At 35.8% G+C, this 16223-nt stretch overlaps 4 protein-coding genes across 8 annotated transcripts; 2 read left to right on the forward strand and 2 right to left on the reverse strand.

Moving 5' to 3' along the window:
- Positions 1-1767: 1767 nt before the first annotated feature.
- LOC104785206 (calcium-dependent protein kinase 14-like) lies at positions 1768-4725 on the reverse strand. 2 transcript variants are annotated; one of them, XM_010510374.2, is made up of 8 exons: positions 3811-4725; positions 3554-3677; positions 3316-3459; positions 3065-3217; positions 2862-2977; positions 2597-2764; positions 2288-2518; positions 1768-2206 (listed from the first exon to the last, which is right to left on the reverse strand). In XM_010510374.2, the coding sequence occupies exons 1-8, from the start codon at positions 4312-4314 to the stop codon at positions 2051-2053; spliced, it is 1596 nt and encodes a 531-aa protein (XP_010508676.2). In that variant the 5' UTR covers positions 4315-4725; the 3' UTR covers positions 1768-2050. The 2 variants fall into 2 exon arrangements, with proteins under 2 accessions (XP_010508676.2, XP_087308081.1); XM_087451955.1 differs by having other exon boundaries at positions 2862-3217; positions 3811-4628.
- Positions 4726-5195: 470 nt separating this feature from the next.
- Positions 5196-8685, forward strand: LOC104785207 (pentatricopeptide repeat-containing protein At2g41720). The gene is made up of 10 exons (XM_010510375.3): positions 5196-5618; positions 5695-5867; positions 5946-6051; positions 6139-7248; positions 7349-7454; positions 7546-7750; positions 7846-7978; positions 8076-8180; positions 8299-8419; positions 8517-8685. Exons 1-10 carry the CDS (start codon positions 5274-5276, stop codon positions 8582-8584), a joined length of 2472 nt encoding a protein of 823 aa, XP_010508677.2. The 5' UTR covers positions 5196-5273; the 3' UTR covers positions 8585-8685.
- A 553-nt stretch (positions 8686-9238) lies between these two features.
- Positions 9239-12463, forward strand: LOC104793087 (AP2-like ethylene-responsive transcription factor At2g41710). Of its 2 annotated transcripts, XM_010510383.3 has the most exons (9): positions 9239-9647; positions 10078-10160; positions 10313-10321; positions 10421-10509; positions 10705-10778; positions 10859-10909; positions 11252-11313; positions 11405-12033; positions 12137-12463. In XM_010510383.3, the coding sequence occupies exons 1-9, from the start codon at positions 9418-9420 to the stop codon at positions 12191-12193; spliced, it is 1284 nt and encodes a 427-aa protein (XP_010508685.2). In that variant the 5' UTR covers positions 9239-9417; the 3' UTR covers positions 12194-12463. The 2 variants fall into 2 exon arrangements, with proteins under 2 accessions (XP_010508685.2, XP_087369144.1); XM_087513018.1 differs by lacking the exons at positions 9239-9647; positions 10078-10160; positions 10313-10321 and having other exon boundaries at positions 10375-10509; positions 10844-10909.
- Positions 12439-15283, reverse strand: LOC104785210 (uncharacterized). 3 transcript variants are annotated; one of them, XR_015598224.1, is made up of 8 exons: positions 15005-15272; positions 14096-14517; positions 13910-13993; positions 13687-13785; positions 13409-13601; positions 13210-13319; positions 12907-13115; positions 12439-12789 (listed from the first exon to the last, which is right to left on the reverse strand). XR_015598224.1 is itself a non-coding variant. In XM_010510381.3 (7 exons), exons 2-7 carry the CDS (start codon positions 14471-14473, stop codon positions 12571-12573), a joined length of 1386 nt encoding a protein of 461 aa, XP_010508683.2. In that variant the 5' UTR covers positions 14474-14517; positions 15005-15283; the 3' UTR covers positions 12439-12570. The 3 variants fall into 3 exon arrangements, 2 of the variants coding, with proteins under 2 accessions (XP_010508683.2, XP_087369142.1); XM_010510381.3 differs by having other exon boundaries at positions 12907-13319; positions 15005-15283; XM_087513016.1 differs by lacking the exons at positions 13910-13993; positions 14096-14517; positions 15005-15272 and having other exon boundaries at positions 12907-13319; positions 13409-13615.
- Positions 15284-16223: the final 940 nt, after the last annotated feature.

Here is a 16223-nt window from a genome sequence, read left to right on the forward strand (position 1 = left end):
GTTGGCATTTGGATAAGGATCTATATACGTCCAACTACTATGTCCATGCATAAATGGATATGCACAGAAAACGGCATTTATCTGTATCGTCGTAGAATATTTCTAAATATGGAATTTCAAATAGAATCATTTACTGGTCCAAATTTATACTTGAATTCTTTAATCGGTTTTGTTATAATAATAGAAAAACCTTGTTCGTAAGTGCACAAAAATCGGTTTTGCTATGCATAATATTGCAATAATATTTCGAATTTTCATAATTTTTTTTCTTAAACACAAAAATCAGAAAGACATCAATAATTTGGTTTTAACTTTTAAAGTGTGGATCATACATATCATAGTTCTTGTGCTAACCGTTTTATATAACAAATAGAAAAAATTAAAATCAAAATTTTCTCAGACATATATTTCAACTAGGATATATCCCGTGCTTTAAGCACGGGTCAACATTTTTTTAAAAAATTATAATGTAATAATAAAAATTATTGTTTTATTTTTTAAAAAATTATTTTGTTTGAGATAATATTTATTTTTAATTGTTATGTAAATCTATTAGTCTATTTGAATACTAATTATTTTAGAATATTATAGTATTTTATTTTTGACGTATTATTACAGTTTTATATTGTTTATTTGTTGTATTTGCATAATATTTTGTGAAATATAAAATAGTAATTTTAATAATATAATTGTGAGTAAATAAAAATTATTAATTTATCATCAATATTAATTTAGTTTTACCAACCTGCCTGCCAATATGGAAATTAAAACACACATTTTCATACATTGAGTAATATATCTTCATTTTACAAAATTTAAATCACAACATATGCAGAAAAATATGCATTTTATTAATTATAAGTATTATATGAAAGTTCTAAACAATTTGTAAATAAAATAAAATAAAAATGATAGGAGAATCATAATTTGAAATCTTAACAAAATCTTCGAATTTAGTTATTAAAAATAATTGTATTGTATACTTGGATATAAAATCTTAGTTTTTAAAATTCTGATTGGTTTATATATTTTTTTAAAAAATAATTAGTATTTTCGTCCATAATTTATTAGAGATAAAAAATATTTTTTAAAGATTTTTTAATATTTGATATGTGAGTATTTTTTATTTTTAATTTAATTATATTTATTTAAATTAGTTAATTAAACTTAATTAATTTTTTCTAATGACAATTGAATGTAATTTTTTACACATTTTAAGGTTAGTTTCATATTTGTACTTCTCAATTAATATAGTAGAATACAGATAAATGCCCATAAGAGTTGAGGAAGAGGTGTTGTGTACAACTATTTCCATATTTTTTTTTATATCTAAAGAGATGTGTCTGTTAAATTAGTTGGTACGGAAATTATGGAATGACCACAAATCACAAAATCACAATCGCATTCACACGGCAAGTTGTGGATATGTGCATAGTGCCAAGGAATTGAGTTGATCAGATGACTATGATAATATTCTTTTGGAAATTAAATTGCATCAGGTGTTCTAATTTTCTATTCCGTTATTAAGTACATACAATTTTCTCTTATGTATTTTGCCAACTTTATGGAAGGTATAGGAAATAAACCGAAACCAACGTAATTGTCGTCAATTTAGAGCAAACAAAAAAAAAACGAAGAAAATTCACTAGAAACAAAACATAAGTGATGATCTTCATGTTATCTACATACAATTAGTTCTGTTTCGATCAGAAAGCAGATCATATAATATGCTAAATAGTAATAAAAAAAATAATGAAAATAAAACAATTCACAAGAAACAAAAAATAATTAATGATCTTCATTTTTCTCACATACAATTAAATTAATATACACAAACGGGCTTCTCCTGATCACATGATCGATCATTCAACAGTATAAAGGCCTAAAGCTTAGTTGGTACCCGTTGAAACCAACAACAAGGTGTAACTTGTAAGTGAAGAAAAAAACACCAAAAAGAAAGAACAAATATATATATACCTTCCCTTTGATATAGATTCAATTCAATCTTCTGCGACTGATGGCTAAGTATCTTTGTCGCAGATTCCAAGCTCTACTTTGTATCTCCATTAGACTGCAAGGAACCATCTTTCATCAACTTAATACTAAGACACTTAAATTGGTCCCTTGAGTACTGCCTTGAAGCTTTTCTCCAATCTGTTCCCGTTTTCATCATGGTTGCAAACTCTTCATAACTTATTTTTCCATCCTGTAGAAATTTCCGGTTTAAGGACATTCAAATTTCTAGCCTTTTAACGTATTTTTTTTTTTTAGAGAAGGGTCTACTAACCTTATTGGTATCAACATCAAGGATAATGGCCTCAACAACTTCTTCACTAGTAGTATCAACATTATCTGCCAAAGCATCTCTTAACTCCTCTATTTCGATATAACCACTCTTGTTTTGATCAAAAAACGTAAAGGCTGTCTTTAAGTGCTTGTCATTGCCTAACTTCCTGATGTGTACCGATATGGCTACAAATTCATTGACGTCTAAGTAACCATCTTTATCAACATCTCCCTGTTATAACAAACCAGCTAGAGTCAATACATATTTTTGCATGTGAAACTTTGATTCAGTAATTGCTTAATAGCTTACCGCGTCCATCAAGATTTGAATGTCATCTTGAGGAACGATAATCCCGAGTTTCTTCAATCCGATTCCTAGCTCGTTGATGGTAATTTTTCCTCTATTGCTTGTGTCCATTACTTGGAATCTTTCTTTTATGCAAGATGTTTCTTCTACTGATAGATGCTCAGCTATAACCTATGGAAGGAAAGTAATAAAATCTCAAGCTCCTTCCAACCGCCGGATACAAATTAAAACTATATATGTCTTCTAGATAAGAAATTAGTACACATACCCTGAGTGCTCTTTTCTTGAGCTTGTTCATAACAGAGAACTGTTGAAGCCTTGCTCTTACGGTTTCACCCAATGATACATTTGGAGCATTCTTACCATTCTGTATCCACGGATGATCTGTAAACAAAAGATGATTGAGTATCTTAACAATGATTACAAATGAGGAAGAAAATACACTATTGCATTTGAAAGCATATATGATACCAAGAACTTGTTGAGCTGTAAGACGACGCCTTGGATCAGGGTGAAGCATCTTCTTTATCAGGTCTTTTGCATTTCCAGAAACTTTGGGCCAGGGGTCTCTTCTGAAATCAACTACAGATTTAAGAATAGCTTTTGCGACTCCATGTTCGGTTTCTACAAGCAAACAAGATAGCAAAAATGTGTCATTATCTTTATAAGATTCTATAAAAACAAAGACAAAAAAAAAAACAAGTGATTTGACAAAACTAAACCTGCCCAAAAAGGGGGAACACCACAGAGCAATATATAAAGAATCACTCCTGCGCTCCAAATGTCAATTTCTGGTCCATAACTCCTCCTTAATACCTCGGGAGCCATGTAGTAAGGACTCCCAACGATTTCGTTAAATCTCTCGCCTGCAAACAAAACACTAATGGTTAGAGATTGCTTGCAACACCGCAAATTAATCAAGCAGCCTTTCTCAATCCCTTAATGATGATAATACATCACCTGGTTTAAAGAAAACAGAGAGACCAAAATCAATAGTCTTCAAAGATGCGGATTCCTTCTTGTTTGCAAACAAGAAGTTCTCAGGTTTTAGGTCTCTATGCATTACTCCATGCTTATGACACATCTGCAACACACATTTAATAAGGCCACATTACCCCCTCACATAAACACAAAAAAACGAAAACGTGCCTTTCAAGCAATGTTAAAGATCAATAATGTCCAAACAAAGTTTTCATACAACAAAACCCTACACAAACCTGAACGACCTCCATGATTGTCGTAATAACCGAAGCTGCACCTCTCTCCGTATAATGCCCTCTAGACACAATCCTATCGAAAAGCTCACCGCCTTCACAAAGCTCCATAACCAAATGAACAGCTTTATCATCCTCATACGTCTCTTTCAAGGCAACAATATTAGGATGTTCAGGCATATGCCTCATGATCTCAACTTCTCTCTTGACATCCTCTATATCAATAGACGTTTTCAGCTTCTTCTTTAAGATCGATTTGCATGCGAAAACCTCACCGGTCTCGATCTCGGTACATAGATACGTGACACCAAACTCTCCTCGACCTAGCTCACGACCCAATTTGTATTTATGTTTGATCTCGTTACCCGTTGGTTCTTTCAACACGGTAAGCTTAAGGCCATCGTGGTTGTTACCGTAATCGTTTGAGAAAGGATTTGACAATTTAAAACCTTTCTTTTGTTTATCATTTAGAATCAATGATCCTGCTGTTCCACAACAATTTCCCATTAATACCAATCAATTAAACTAAACCGATAAAAACCTTCTTGAAATTGTGAAAGGAGGAACAAGAACCCTAGGAAAACGAGAAAGAAAAGCAAGTAGGAGAAATGGAATCAAAGGATCTTTGACTTGGAATCAGAGAAGACGAAGCGAATCATATCAAAAGGTTCTTGTTGTTCTTCAAATTTGAAGAAAGTTTAATTTTTTTTAGAAAGTTTAAAAGTGAAAATTACAGAGAGATATGGAAGGAAAAAAGAAAAAGAAAAAAGAAAGCACAAATCTCTTCCCTCCCTAATCTCTCTGTATTTTCTTGTTATCCTGATTTCTGTTTTTTTTTTTTTAAATCAGATATGTCTTACTTTAATAATTTATTTTTAGGGTTTCGTTTTTCTCGTGATGTCCAAGCAAATCTGAAACATCCCTAAATTTAAAAAACAAATCCTTTTAGTAGTAGATATGGGGAGAACATTGACCCAATGAGAAAAACAAAAGTTTTGCTTTTAATTTATTTAGTATATGACATGTTTTCCGAATTTTTTAAATTTTGTTTGTCAAAAAGCTAACTAACAAGCTAGAGTAAAACTTCGTTAAGGGGAAAGAAATCAGCGGAATAAAACTCTTTTAACCAATCTTTTTGGTTAAAAACACTGATTTAAGTACATAGAGCTAAATGGTTTTTATGTGGACCGATCAGTCAATTTGTTGTTGTTTCGGATTTAACAAGCAAGAGAGAGAGAGAGAGAGAGAGAGAGATAGAGAGAGAGAGAGAGATTCAAACAAGATCAATATGGCTACCATTAACATCCAAACAATTCTACAAAAATCACAAATCTCGTAGCCGTGAATATTAATGGGCCGAAAAACATCGTATATGGGCTTTTAAGGTCCGTAGTCGTGAGTGTAATGTTATCCCTTTTATCCACACCGAAGAGCTCTCTCTCTCTACCTTCCTCGTTTGGCTGTTAATGGCTACCGTTACCAATTTCAAGCTCGTCACTCCGCCGGAATCTTCCCGCGCCGATAAGCCGGGAGCTACGAAGGCCTCTGAAGCATTCCAGGAGAAGAAATCTGTGTCTGTGAACTACGACCGAGGTGAGCATGAGGTCTCAGTCCGCGTCGGCGGGTTCAGGAAAGCTGATATTCCGAGACGTTACCGACTTCGGGTTGAGAACGACCGGTTTCAGAAAGATTGGAGTGTATCGGAAGTTGTGGACCGGCTTATGGCTCTCAATCGTTGGGAAGAAGTTGATGGCGTTCTCAATTCCTGGGTCGGCCGGTTTGCTAGGAGGAATTTCCCGGTTCTTATCAGGGTATGTCTCGATTTTGATTGGTCTTTCAGTGATGAAATTGAGCTTAGTGGAGTTTGAATTTTGTAACTTATTGCAGGAGCTTAGTAGAAGAGGGTGTATCGAGCTTTGTGTGAATGTCTTCAAGTGGATGAAGATTCAGAAGAACTACTCTGCAAGGAATGATATATACAATATGATGATTAGGCTTCATGCTAGACATAATTGGGTTGATCAGGCTCGTGGTCTCTTCTTTGAAATGCAGAAATGGAGGTTTGTTTTCATCTGAAATTGTTCTTATTGGAACATTATGGAGATAAGTTTAGTGGGAACGTTATGCTATGTGTGTAGCTGCAAACCGGATGCTGAGACGTATGATGCTCTTATCAATGCCCATGGTCGAGCTGGTCAGTGGCGCTGGGCTATGAATCTTATGGATGACATGTTACGAGCAGCTGTGTGTAAACTTTACTCTTTTTTTTCCTCACAGTTTGCCTTGTCAGTGTTGCTTAAATACGGTTTTGATCCTTTTCTGGTTTTGCAGATCGCTCCTAGTCGTTCAACCTACAATAATCTGATCAATGCTTGTGGTTCTAGTGGAAACTGGAGAGAGGCTTTGGAAGTATGCATGAAAATGACAGATAACGGAGTTGGACCGGATTTGGTCACTCACAACATTGTGTTGTCAGCATACAAGAGTGGTCGTCAGTATTCAAAAGCGCTATCTTATTTTGAGCTTATGAACGGAGCTAAAGTTCGTCCGGATACCACCACGTTTAACATCATTATATATTGCCTTTCAAAGCTTGGTCAAAGTAGCCAAGCCCTTGATGTATTCAATTCCATGAGGGAAAAGAGATCTGAATGCCGACCTGATGTTGTGACATTTACGAGCATTATGCATTTATACTCTGTCAGGGGAGAGATAGAAAACTGCAGAGCCGTGTTCGAAGCAATGCTTGCAGAAGGTCTGAAACCTAATATTGTTTCCTTTAATGCCTTAATGGGTGCCTACGCCGTTCATGGAATGAGTGATAATGCTCTCTCAGTTTTTGAAGAAATAAAGCGGAATGGTATTATCCCAGACGTGGTCTCTTATACAAGCTTGCTCAATTCTTATGGAAGATCACGTCAACCTGGAAAGGCAAAGGAGGTATTCCTCATGATGAGGAAGGAAAGGAGAAAGCCTAATGTTGTTACCTACAATGCATTGATTGATGCTTATGGGTCTAATGGGTTTCTACCTGAAGCTGTGGAAATCTTCCGGCAGATGGAACAAGACGGCATTAAGCCAAATGTTGTTTCAGTGTGCACTCTTTTGGCTGCTTGTAGTAGGTCTAAGAAAAAAGTGAATGTTGAAACTGTACTTTCCGCAGCACAGTCGAGAGGTATCAATCTCAATACGGCAGCCTATAACTCAGCCATTGGAAGCTATATAAATGCTGCAGAACTTGAGAAAGCCATTGCATTGTATCAGACTATGAGAAAGAAGAAAGTCAAAGCTGATTCTGTTACTTTCACTATCCTAATAAGTGGTTCATGTAGGATGTCAAAATACCCTGAAGCAATTAGTTACCTGAGGGAGATGAAAGATCTCAGTATTCCATTGACTAAGGAGGTGTACTCTTCTGTTCTATGTGCTTACAGCAAACAGGCAAGTGCTTAGAGTTTGAGTTCAGCAGAAGACATGTATTCGATAGAATTCTGATTTTCGTATGGTTTGACACTGTCACTTTCTTTGTGATAATTTCCAGGGTCAAGTTACAGAAGCAGAATCCATATTTAACGAGATGAAATTGGCTGGGTGCGAACCTGATGTGATCGCGTACACTTCAATGCTCCATGCTTACAATGCTTCAGGTATATACCATGAGTGCAAGACTGTTTATAAAAACTGTAACAAAATGTGTTCCATGGATCTGAATTCTCGTGGATGGTTTTGTGTCGCCAGAAAAGTGGGGAAATGCTTGTGATCTCTTCCTGGAAATGGAAGCAAATGGAATAGAACCAGATTCTATCGCATGTTCAGCTTTGATGAGAGCTTTCAATAAGGGAGGTCAACCGTCAAATGTCTTTGTCCTGATGGATTTGATGCAGGAAAAAGAAGTCCCCTTCACTGGCGCGGTTTTCTTTGAGATTTTTTCGGCTTGTAACACGTAAGTTGTTGTTGTATGTTTAAATAAAGATTACAGTAACCTTCTCGGAAGACAGAAAGAGCAACATATCATTCCTTCTGCTTTCACCATTGCAGCTTGCAGGAATGGAAAAGAGCAATAGACCTCATCCAAATGATGGATCCGTACCTGTCATCGCTTTCTATCGGGTTAACAAATCAGATGCTGCATCTTCTCGGGAAGAGTGGTAAAGTAGAAGCAATGATGAAGGTGCAACAAACTTTTAGTTTATCTGCTAATTTCTGCCAAGTTGTTGTTTATAGAATTGAAACAAGAATTTTAACCAAACCATGTTTTTTACACGCAGCTGTTCTATAAGATTATAGCCTCTGGTGTTGAAATCAATCTCAAGACTTATGCAATACTATTGGAACAAGTTTTAGCTGTTGGAAACTGGAGGAAATACATCGAGGTAATACTGATTTCTCTCTCTCCTGCAAAATTATTTTCAATTGGTAACAATGATTAATACCGAGCGAGTTCTTGCGGTTCAGAGATAAAAGTTGTCCTGGCTTTTGAATGTTTTGCAGGTTTTAGAATGGATGAGTGATGCTGGTATTCAACCATCGAACCAAATGTATCGTGATATTATCTCCTTTGGTGAAAGAAGTGCAGGGACAGAGTTCGAACCTCTAATACGCCAAAAATTGGGTGAGATGAGAGAGCAATAATACGAAAAGCAATTACTCCGTCCAATTTAGCATTTGGTGTCTCACATTTTCATGTTTTTGTTATTCTTATTACATAGAATCGCTGAGAAACAAAGGAGAAGATCCGAGTCCACTTCATAGACACGAAGGCACATTAGTGTTGTAGTTTCTACTGTATGTATATTTTTGTCCCATTGATTATATATATATGATGTTTGTGAACTTGTAATCTCCTCTACTAATAATATGATAATTCGATTCAGAAAACGAAATAGTTTTGGGTTTTGGAGTATTGTAAATTGTTTGGCTAAAGAATTGCAAATAGGATCAATGAAACTAAGACATTAAATTCAACTCAACCAATCATTTCAAAAAATTTGAATTATGAATTTTAAAAATGGAATGATTCGATGTGTAAGTCATTACAACGGTACCAAATATGAAGAATCAAAAATTCAGAAAACACTGTAAGCTAAGAATTGATAAACAAAACGAAAAAAAACAACAATGTGAGTGTACCATTACAAAGAATATTCCTTGGAACGAGGTGAGAGTTGGGAAACACTCCACATTAAAAATGTCAGTCATCAGGAACACCAAAAAAACAGATCACGTACACGTGGACATAATTATTACACGTCAGCTTAAAAAAACCTATTCAGCTAAATGACCTAAACACCCTCGTCCCCGTTCATAGCCGTTGCACTTGTTATCTTCCGCTTCGTTAAAAAGGGGGTAAACAAAATCGGGACGTAATGGTAAATTTGACCTCCGTAATTTTTATTTTATTTTGCCGTTGTTTAGATTTGCCCAAAGAAGAAGAACAAAAATCAAAATCATTGTATTCGGTGAAAAAGGAAGAGTCAAACAAAGTTGATTTTTTTGCATTCCTCGCTCTCTCTCTCTCTCTTTCTCTCTGCTTCTACTGTAACAAGCTCCGTTTTGCTTAGCCGTAGTGCGCCTAGGGTTTGGTTTTGGGGGAAAAAAGGTTCTCCGATCATGGCGTCGGTGTCGTCGTCAGATCACGGACCTAAGACAGAGCTTGGATGTAGCGGAGGAGGAGGAGGAGGAGAGAGCTCGGAGACAGTGGCGGCGAGTGATCAGATGTTGTTGTATAGAGGATTTAAAAAGGCGAAGAAAGAGAGAGGTTGTACTGCTAAGGAGCGTATTAGTAAAATGCCGCCGTGTACCGCTGGTAAAAGGAGTTCTATATACCGCGGAGTCACCAGGTACTGATTTGACATTTTTCGCTAATATCATCTAATTTTACCTTCAAATCTGAATTGTGTCGGTTTAGGTTTGATTTTGAATTGCTGAGTGTTTAGATTAAGTGGATATGCATATGGCCTTTGGTTAGAGATGAGTTATTTGGAAATCGGTTTAATTGTTCTGAACTTTATTCACCTATTATCAGATTATTTTAAGAATACCGGACATCATTCTGTAGTGGAGGTAGAATTGTTCCTAGAAAATGTAAGAGTTTTCAAAGTTTGGTAATAAATTTACTACGCATAAGTCAGAAGAAATGAGTTGGGTGTTGGTGTTCTTATGATAGATCCTTGTAGATCCGAAATCAATCAAATTGCTTCCTCCAATCGTATCATCTTAGTAGTAGGAGATGGTTGATGCGTTTTTGTTTGTTTAATTTGTTGAGTACAGACATAGATGGACAGGTCGTTATGAAGCTCACCTTTGGGATAAGAGTACCTGGAACCAAAACCAGAACAAGAAAGGAAAACAAGGTTTCTCTTCCTTTCTTTTTCTACGCATCCGATTTAATTTAATTATTTTCGTCATTTGCAATGAGTTTTCTCTTGTTTGGAGCATCAAAAGCTGATCTTTTCTATTTCCTTTGTATTTTCTTTCATGGTTGACGCAAACATCGCCACACCAGTTTATCTAGGTAAGCTAGCTAAAGGCTTTATATAGGTGTTGATTATGTTTTTTTTTGCATATCAAATTTGATTATCTATGACTGAAGAATCCAACTCTTACTTTACAGGAGCATATGATGATGAAGAGGCTGCTGCTAGAGCTTATGACCTTGCTGCCTTGAAATACTGGGGCCCTGGGACACTTATAAATTTTCCGGTGAGATTATTGCTACGCTAGTATGCTTTATAAGTTGCGGTTTATACTCTTCAACCATGTGGATTTCTTAATAACTTCCATGATCTATATATATGCATAATTGGAAGAAGGATGTTTACAGGTGTTTCTGGGTCACCCTTCTCAATTTTCATTGTTTTAATTACCTACATGCATTTACATATTTCATTCTCGTAGGTGACTGATTATACCAGGGATTTAGAAGAAATGCAAAGTCTCTCGAGGGAAGAATACCTTGCATCTCTACGTAGGTGCGTATGTACTTAAAAGTAATATATTTTTCTTCTAAGAACCATTTATTGCTAATACTCTTTAGATATCCCTTTGGCAGAAAAAGCAGCGGTTTCTCAAGGGGAATCGCGAAATATCGTGGACTTCAAAGGTAAAACAATTGGCTTTAGTTCCCATTTCTTTGTTTTGTCCGAGACCTGTGGTGTTAAGAAGGATTATGTTTGTGTGAATGCCTATACGGAAAGTTTTTTAGTGAAACAATATGGATCATCACTGTTTGATTTAATTGACACATGGTGGACTATCACTAGTTGATTTCATTTAAAAAGTCTACATGCTACTCTTAGGTATAGGGATATGGAAAAGCTATCTTCACTGTTTTGGATGTAGCACTCTTTCGTTTTGTCTTTTTAACCTTTCTTTGTCACAATTAACATTCATGCCTGATATACATTTCTGCTGTCTTTCCAATTATTTTGCAATTCCCAACCAGCCGATGGGATGCATCAGCCAGTCGTATGCCTGGACCTGAATACTTCAGTAACATTCATTACGGTGAGTTACTAACAACATTGACGTGATTGAAACAAATGTGTGCTTGCATTGCATCAGACCATGTAAAACTCATGATCATTAATAATAACAGGGGCAGGTGATGATCGAGGAACAGAAGGTGACTTTCTAGGTAGTTTTTGTCTGGAAAGAAAGATCGATCTAACAGGATACATAAAATGGTGGGGAGTCAACAAAACCCGTCAACCAGAATCTTCATCAAAAGCATCAGAGGATGCAAAAGTGGAAGATGCTGGTACTGAGCTTAAAACACTGGAACACACATCCCAGGCAACAGAACCATACAAGGTGCCAAACCTTGGCGTCCTTCGTGGCAGTCAGAGAAAAGAAAAAGAAATATCATCACCATCAAGCTCTTCTGCTTTAAGTATCTTGTCTCAGTCGCCTGCCTACAAGAGCCTAGAAGAGAAAGTACTGAAGATCCAAGAAAGCAGCACTAATGAAAACGATGAGAATGCAAATCGTAACATCATCAATATGGAAAAGAATCACGGCAAGGCAATAGAGAAACCAGTTGTGAGTCATGGAGTTCCTTTAGGCGGTGCTGCTGCTTCAGCTGCTTTGTCTCTGCAGAAAAGCATGTACCCACTTACCTCTCTCTTAACTGCTCCATTGCTCACCAACTACAATACATTGGATCCTCTTGGAGACCCTATTCTCTGGACACCATTTCTTCCTTCAGGATCCTCTCATACTTCAGAGGTTCGTAGTTATTTATATTTGTGATGGAAACCACAGACTTCAGAGGTTGATTACAAGACATCTTCCTTACGTCATTTTTATTTTGTCTCTCTTTCTTCTGCAGGTGACAAAGACAGAGACCAGCTGTTCCACTTACAGCTACATCCCACAAGAGAAATGAGCCGTTCCCTTTAGACTTATGTATGTCTGGTTCTCCTTTTGTGTGATGAATTCGTCGACTTGACATCTCTGTTTGTCTTTTTTATGGAGAGAAAGTTGGGAGAAGTGTAACGACAATGGTCTGAAGCAGGAATGTACAGGTTTTTGTTAGTGGTTGTGTTTTTTTTTTCTTTCTTTTCAGCAGTACTGCTTCTCAGTGTGGAATATAGAATCATCATATCTTGTGTAAAACAGAAAAAGTTATCATTATAGTATAAAAAGTTTGCTCTTATTACTTCTGCACAAGGTATAATTTGATTGTGACCGATCTAATTATACATCTCTACCAATTGTTACAAATATGTATCTTCACATCATCTGCAAAAGACTTTGATACAACTAACTGAATCCTACTGTCCAGACAGGGACTGAGTATATAACAGTTCCAATCGCAAAAGAAACTGCAATGGTAAAAGATGCATATGCATAGGCTCTCCATGGGTAATCACTTTCTCTCATCGCATTGAACTCAGCCATTAAGGTCGAAACTGTGCTCAGACATCCCAACAGACCAAACTGTATGCTCGAAGCAACTGTGTTGCATGTTCTCGTGTTCACCTGTTTCCCATAATATATACAAAAAATGTTATCTTCTGTTATCTATTTGGTAGAGATAGAGAGAGAGAGAGAGAGAGAGAGAGAGAGAGAGAGAGAGAGAGGGAGATAATTTATTACCGATTTCTTTAAAGTGGCCAATGCTGCCATAACGCAAGCTGCAGCTACATTTGCAATGAGGGTGCCAAATGGGACCCACCTCAAGTGTTGTCTATCTTTGCCCAGTCCACGTCCATTGAGCCTGGCTAAGAACCATCTGAGCCAGACACCAGGGGCTGCAACTAAGCAACCTAACCATAGCTGAGCCTCGCTTGTTCCTTTGTCAAATTCTTTCACAAGCAGAATGGAACTCGCTGTGAGTAAAGCCACAAGCAACAGAAGCATAAGGGTCATGGACACGATATGGCTCTGGAAGGTGTTAACCTTAAGGCAAGAATTTTTCCCCTCAGAAGAAGCTCTTCTATGAAGAAGCCATTTAAACCCTTTGGCCGTTTCCACCCCCAGAATTATGGAGTATGACGTGAGAAACAATCCTGTAAAGTTGTTTATGCTGTAAGTAAGTATGTTACATCCATCTTAGGAGGTGATTGGAGATTTTGAGAAAGGAATTTTTTGTTTTTACCTAAAAGAAAGCCAAGCATGGCATATACCCATTGACCATCAGCACTAAGATCCAGCATTTTCTGGTTCCAACCGCTGAATGTTGTAAGGCTACCCAAATAACCAGTCGATAATCCTATCGCCACAAATTCAGAAACCCTTGCTATATCTGCTTTGAATACGACGCCAAACCAACCCATCAAGAATGAACCTACCTAAAAGATATCATCTAGAGAATTTATCTTAAGAAAGATAGGTTTGTTGTAATTAAAGATGAGATGAGTGCATTGCGACTTTTACCATGTTAGAGGGAAGATCAAGGTACAAGATGCTCCCATCACTTGTTACTCGAGCACCAGTTGGTCCAAACAATTTCTGCAGCAGATATCTCGTAATGGCCTGTTTATTTGGAGACAAGGAGGGGATTCACAATGGTTAAAACCAAAACAAAGCACAACAGAGAGCCAGAAAGAAACATGGAGGATAAGCATATCTCGAGAGTAAAAAAGCCACTGGAATTTACCCCAAAAATCCCAAAAACAGCCAAGTGAATTAGACATGATATGTATTCCAAGGACTTTGGTAACACGTACTCTTCCTCCTTTCCCTGTACAAACCACGAGCTATCATAGATCATAACACTGAACTGAGAAACCAATAATACTAAACAGTTTTAATGTAACTATACCAAATTAGAGATTGTCCCTACCAGGTTGTTTTCCTCAGGGGACAAGAGAGACTTGGTAGGTAAAGGAGATGCTGTTATGTTCTCAGGCAAAGGTTTGACTAAAGAAGCTGTGTTGAAGGCTCGAAGATCATGTAATACATCTTGTTCTTGACAAGAAGTATCAAGGGCCCCTTGTTCAATCAAATCATCAGCAGACAAACGGCTGCTTCTACCAGCACTATGCCTTCTACGAAGTGAGCGATCCCCAATATCCCCTGCCTCTGAGACACTCTCACCATCGACGTCATTGTCAATCAAGTGAGGCAAACTACGTGATAAGCTTAAAGAAGAGCTCAGACTGCTCTCCCTACTAAAAGACTTAGTTCGATAGGATTCTATGCGGCTTTGACCCGTATCCATAGGATTTGTAACCAAACACACAATGCCCAAACTGCTCCCTCCACCTGCACATATTTTAACGCCATAGAGACACAGACGCAAACGAAAAGACATTAAGGAAAGTTCAAGAAAGAGAGACAACAAGACAGAATCAAACAATGTAGCAAGTAAACACATTAAATGAATTCACATAATTCATGATAAATAATGACTTTAGTTTATTAGTTTTCTCTACAGAAGCAGGAAAGCGAGTTTCCACAAGAAGGGATCCAAAAACAGTGCTCAAGATTTGTCTTCCACTATCTCTAAAAGCAAAAGATAAAAAAATTTACTTGCTTTTTCAGACTAAACAAATTGGAAAAGTGGAAATCGAAGAAAAAGTAAAAGAGTAGAGACTAAAATAATACTAATCAAACTTTGTATACCCAACCACCAACCAATAGAGAAAGACTGAATATACTTTTGATAGATTTTGGCGAGTGATATAAATAGATGGGGGTTTGGTTTTTGTGCTTTGAGTGTGTGAGTGGCATATTCAGCAGCTTATTTTACCTATTGGCGAATTCTCAGAATCAAACTTGATCGGAAAAGGTCGCCGGCGGAGAAATTCGAGCTAACAACAATCAGATTCCTTACTGTGGAGAAAATCGAAAACCATGAAGATTTATTCTCTGGAAATTAAAAAGGCAAGTTAATAATAATGTTCGATTGAGGAAGATGGGGACGAACAAGACAACGAAGCACACAAGTACGATTGAAAAAGGTTTTATCGTTTCCAATTTTAGTCGGAGGTTTATTTTGAAACATACGGTCAGAGTTCAGACAGTAGTTGATTGCTATTTTTAAAAAATAATAATAACAAAAAAAAAAAAAAGCAAACTGATTCTGGGCCACAAAAGAGCATCAGGCCCAATAGCCCCGCTTCTAATATGTGTTATTTAAAATTGAACATACCGTATATTGAAAAATTCAAATAAATTACCATAACTTAATGGTGTTAAATCGGGACAAATAAACAAACAAAAAAACCACCAAAAAAAAGCAATGGTATTAAAATAATATTATGTCATTTACAAATGAGATGTCGTTGTTTTGTTAAACTTGATGTATTCAATGATATTATCGATTTGAGAAAACGAAAAAAAAATAACTACGGTGTCAATTGTTAGTAATGTGGTATAATCAATCACTAGAATATATCCCGTGCTTAAATCACGAGTCAACATTTTTAAAAAAATTTATAAAATAATAATAAAAATTATTACTATTTCATTTTTAAAAAAATTATTTTGTTTAAGATAATATTTATTTTTAATTGTTATATAAATCTATTAGTCTATTTGAATACTAATTATTTTAGAATATTATAGTATTTTATTTTTGACGTATTATTACAGTTTATATTGTTTATTTGTTATATTTGCATCATTATTTTGTGAAATATAAAATAGTAATATTATGTGAGCAAATAAAAATTATTAATTTATCATTTATATAAATTTAGTTTTACCAATCCGCCAATATGGAAAGTAAAACACACATTTTCATACACTGAGTAATATATCTTCGTTTTAAAAAATTCAAATCACAACATACGCAAAAAATATGCATTTTATTAATTATAAGTATTAAATGAAAATTTCAAAAAATTTGTAAATAAAATAAAATAAACATGATAGGAGAATCATAATTTGAAATCTTAACAAAATTTTTGAATTTAGTTATTAAAAATAATTGTATTGTATGCTTGGATATAAAATCTTAGTTTTTA

Source organism: Camelina sativa, chromosome 5 (genome assembly GCF_030686135.1).
Source record: "Camelina sativa cultivar CO46 ecotype springtype chromosome 5, ASM3068613v1".
NCBI classification, from domain to species: Eukaryota; Viridiplantae; Streptophyta; class Magnoliopsida; order Brassicales; family Brassicaceae; genus Camelina; species Camelina sativa.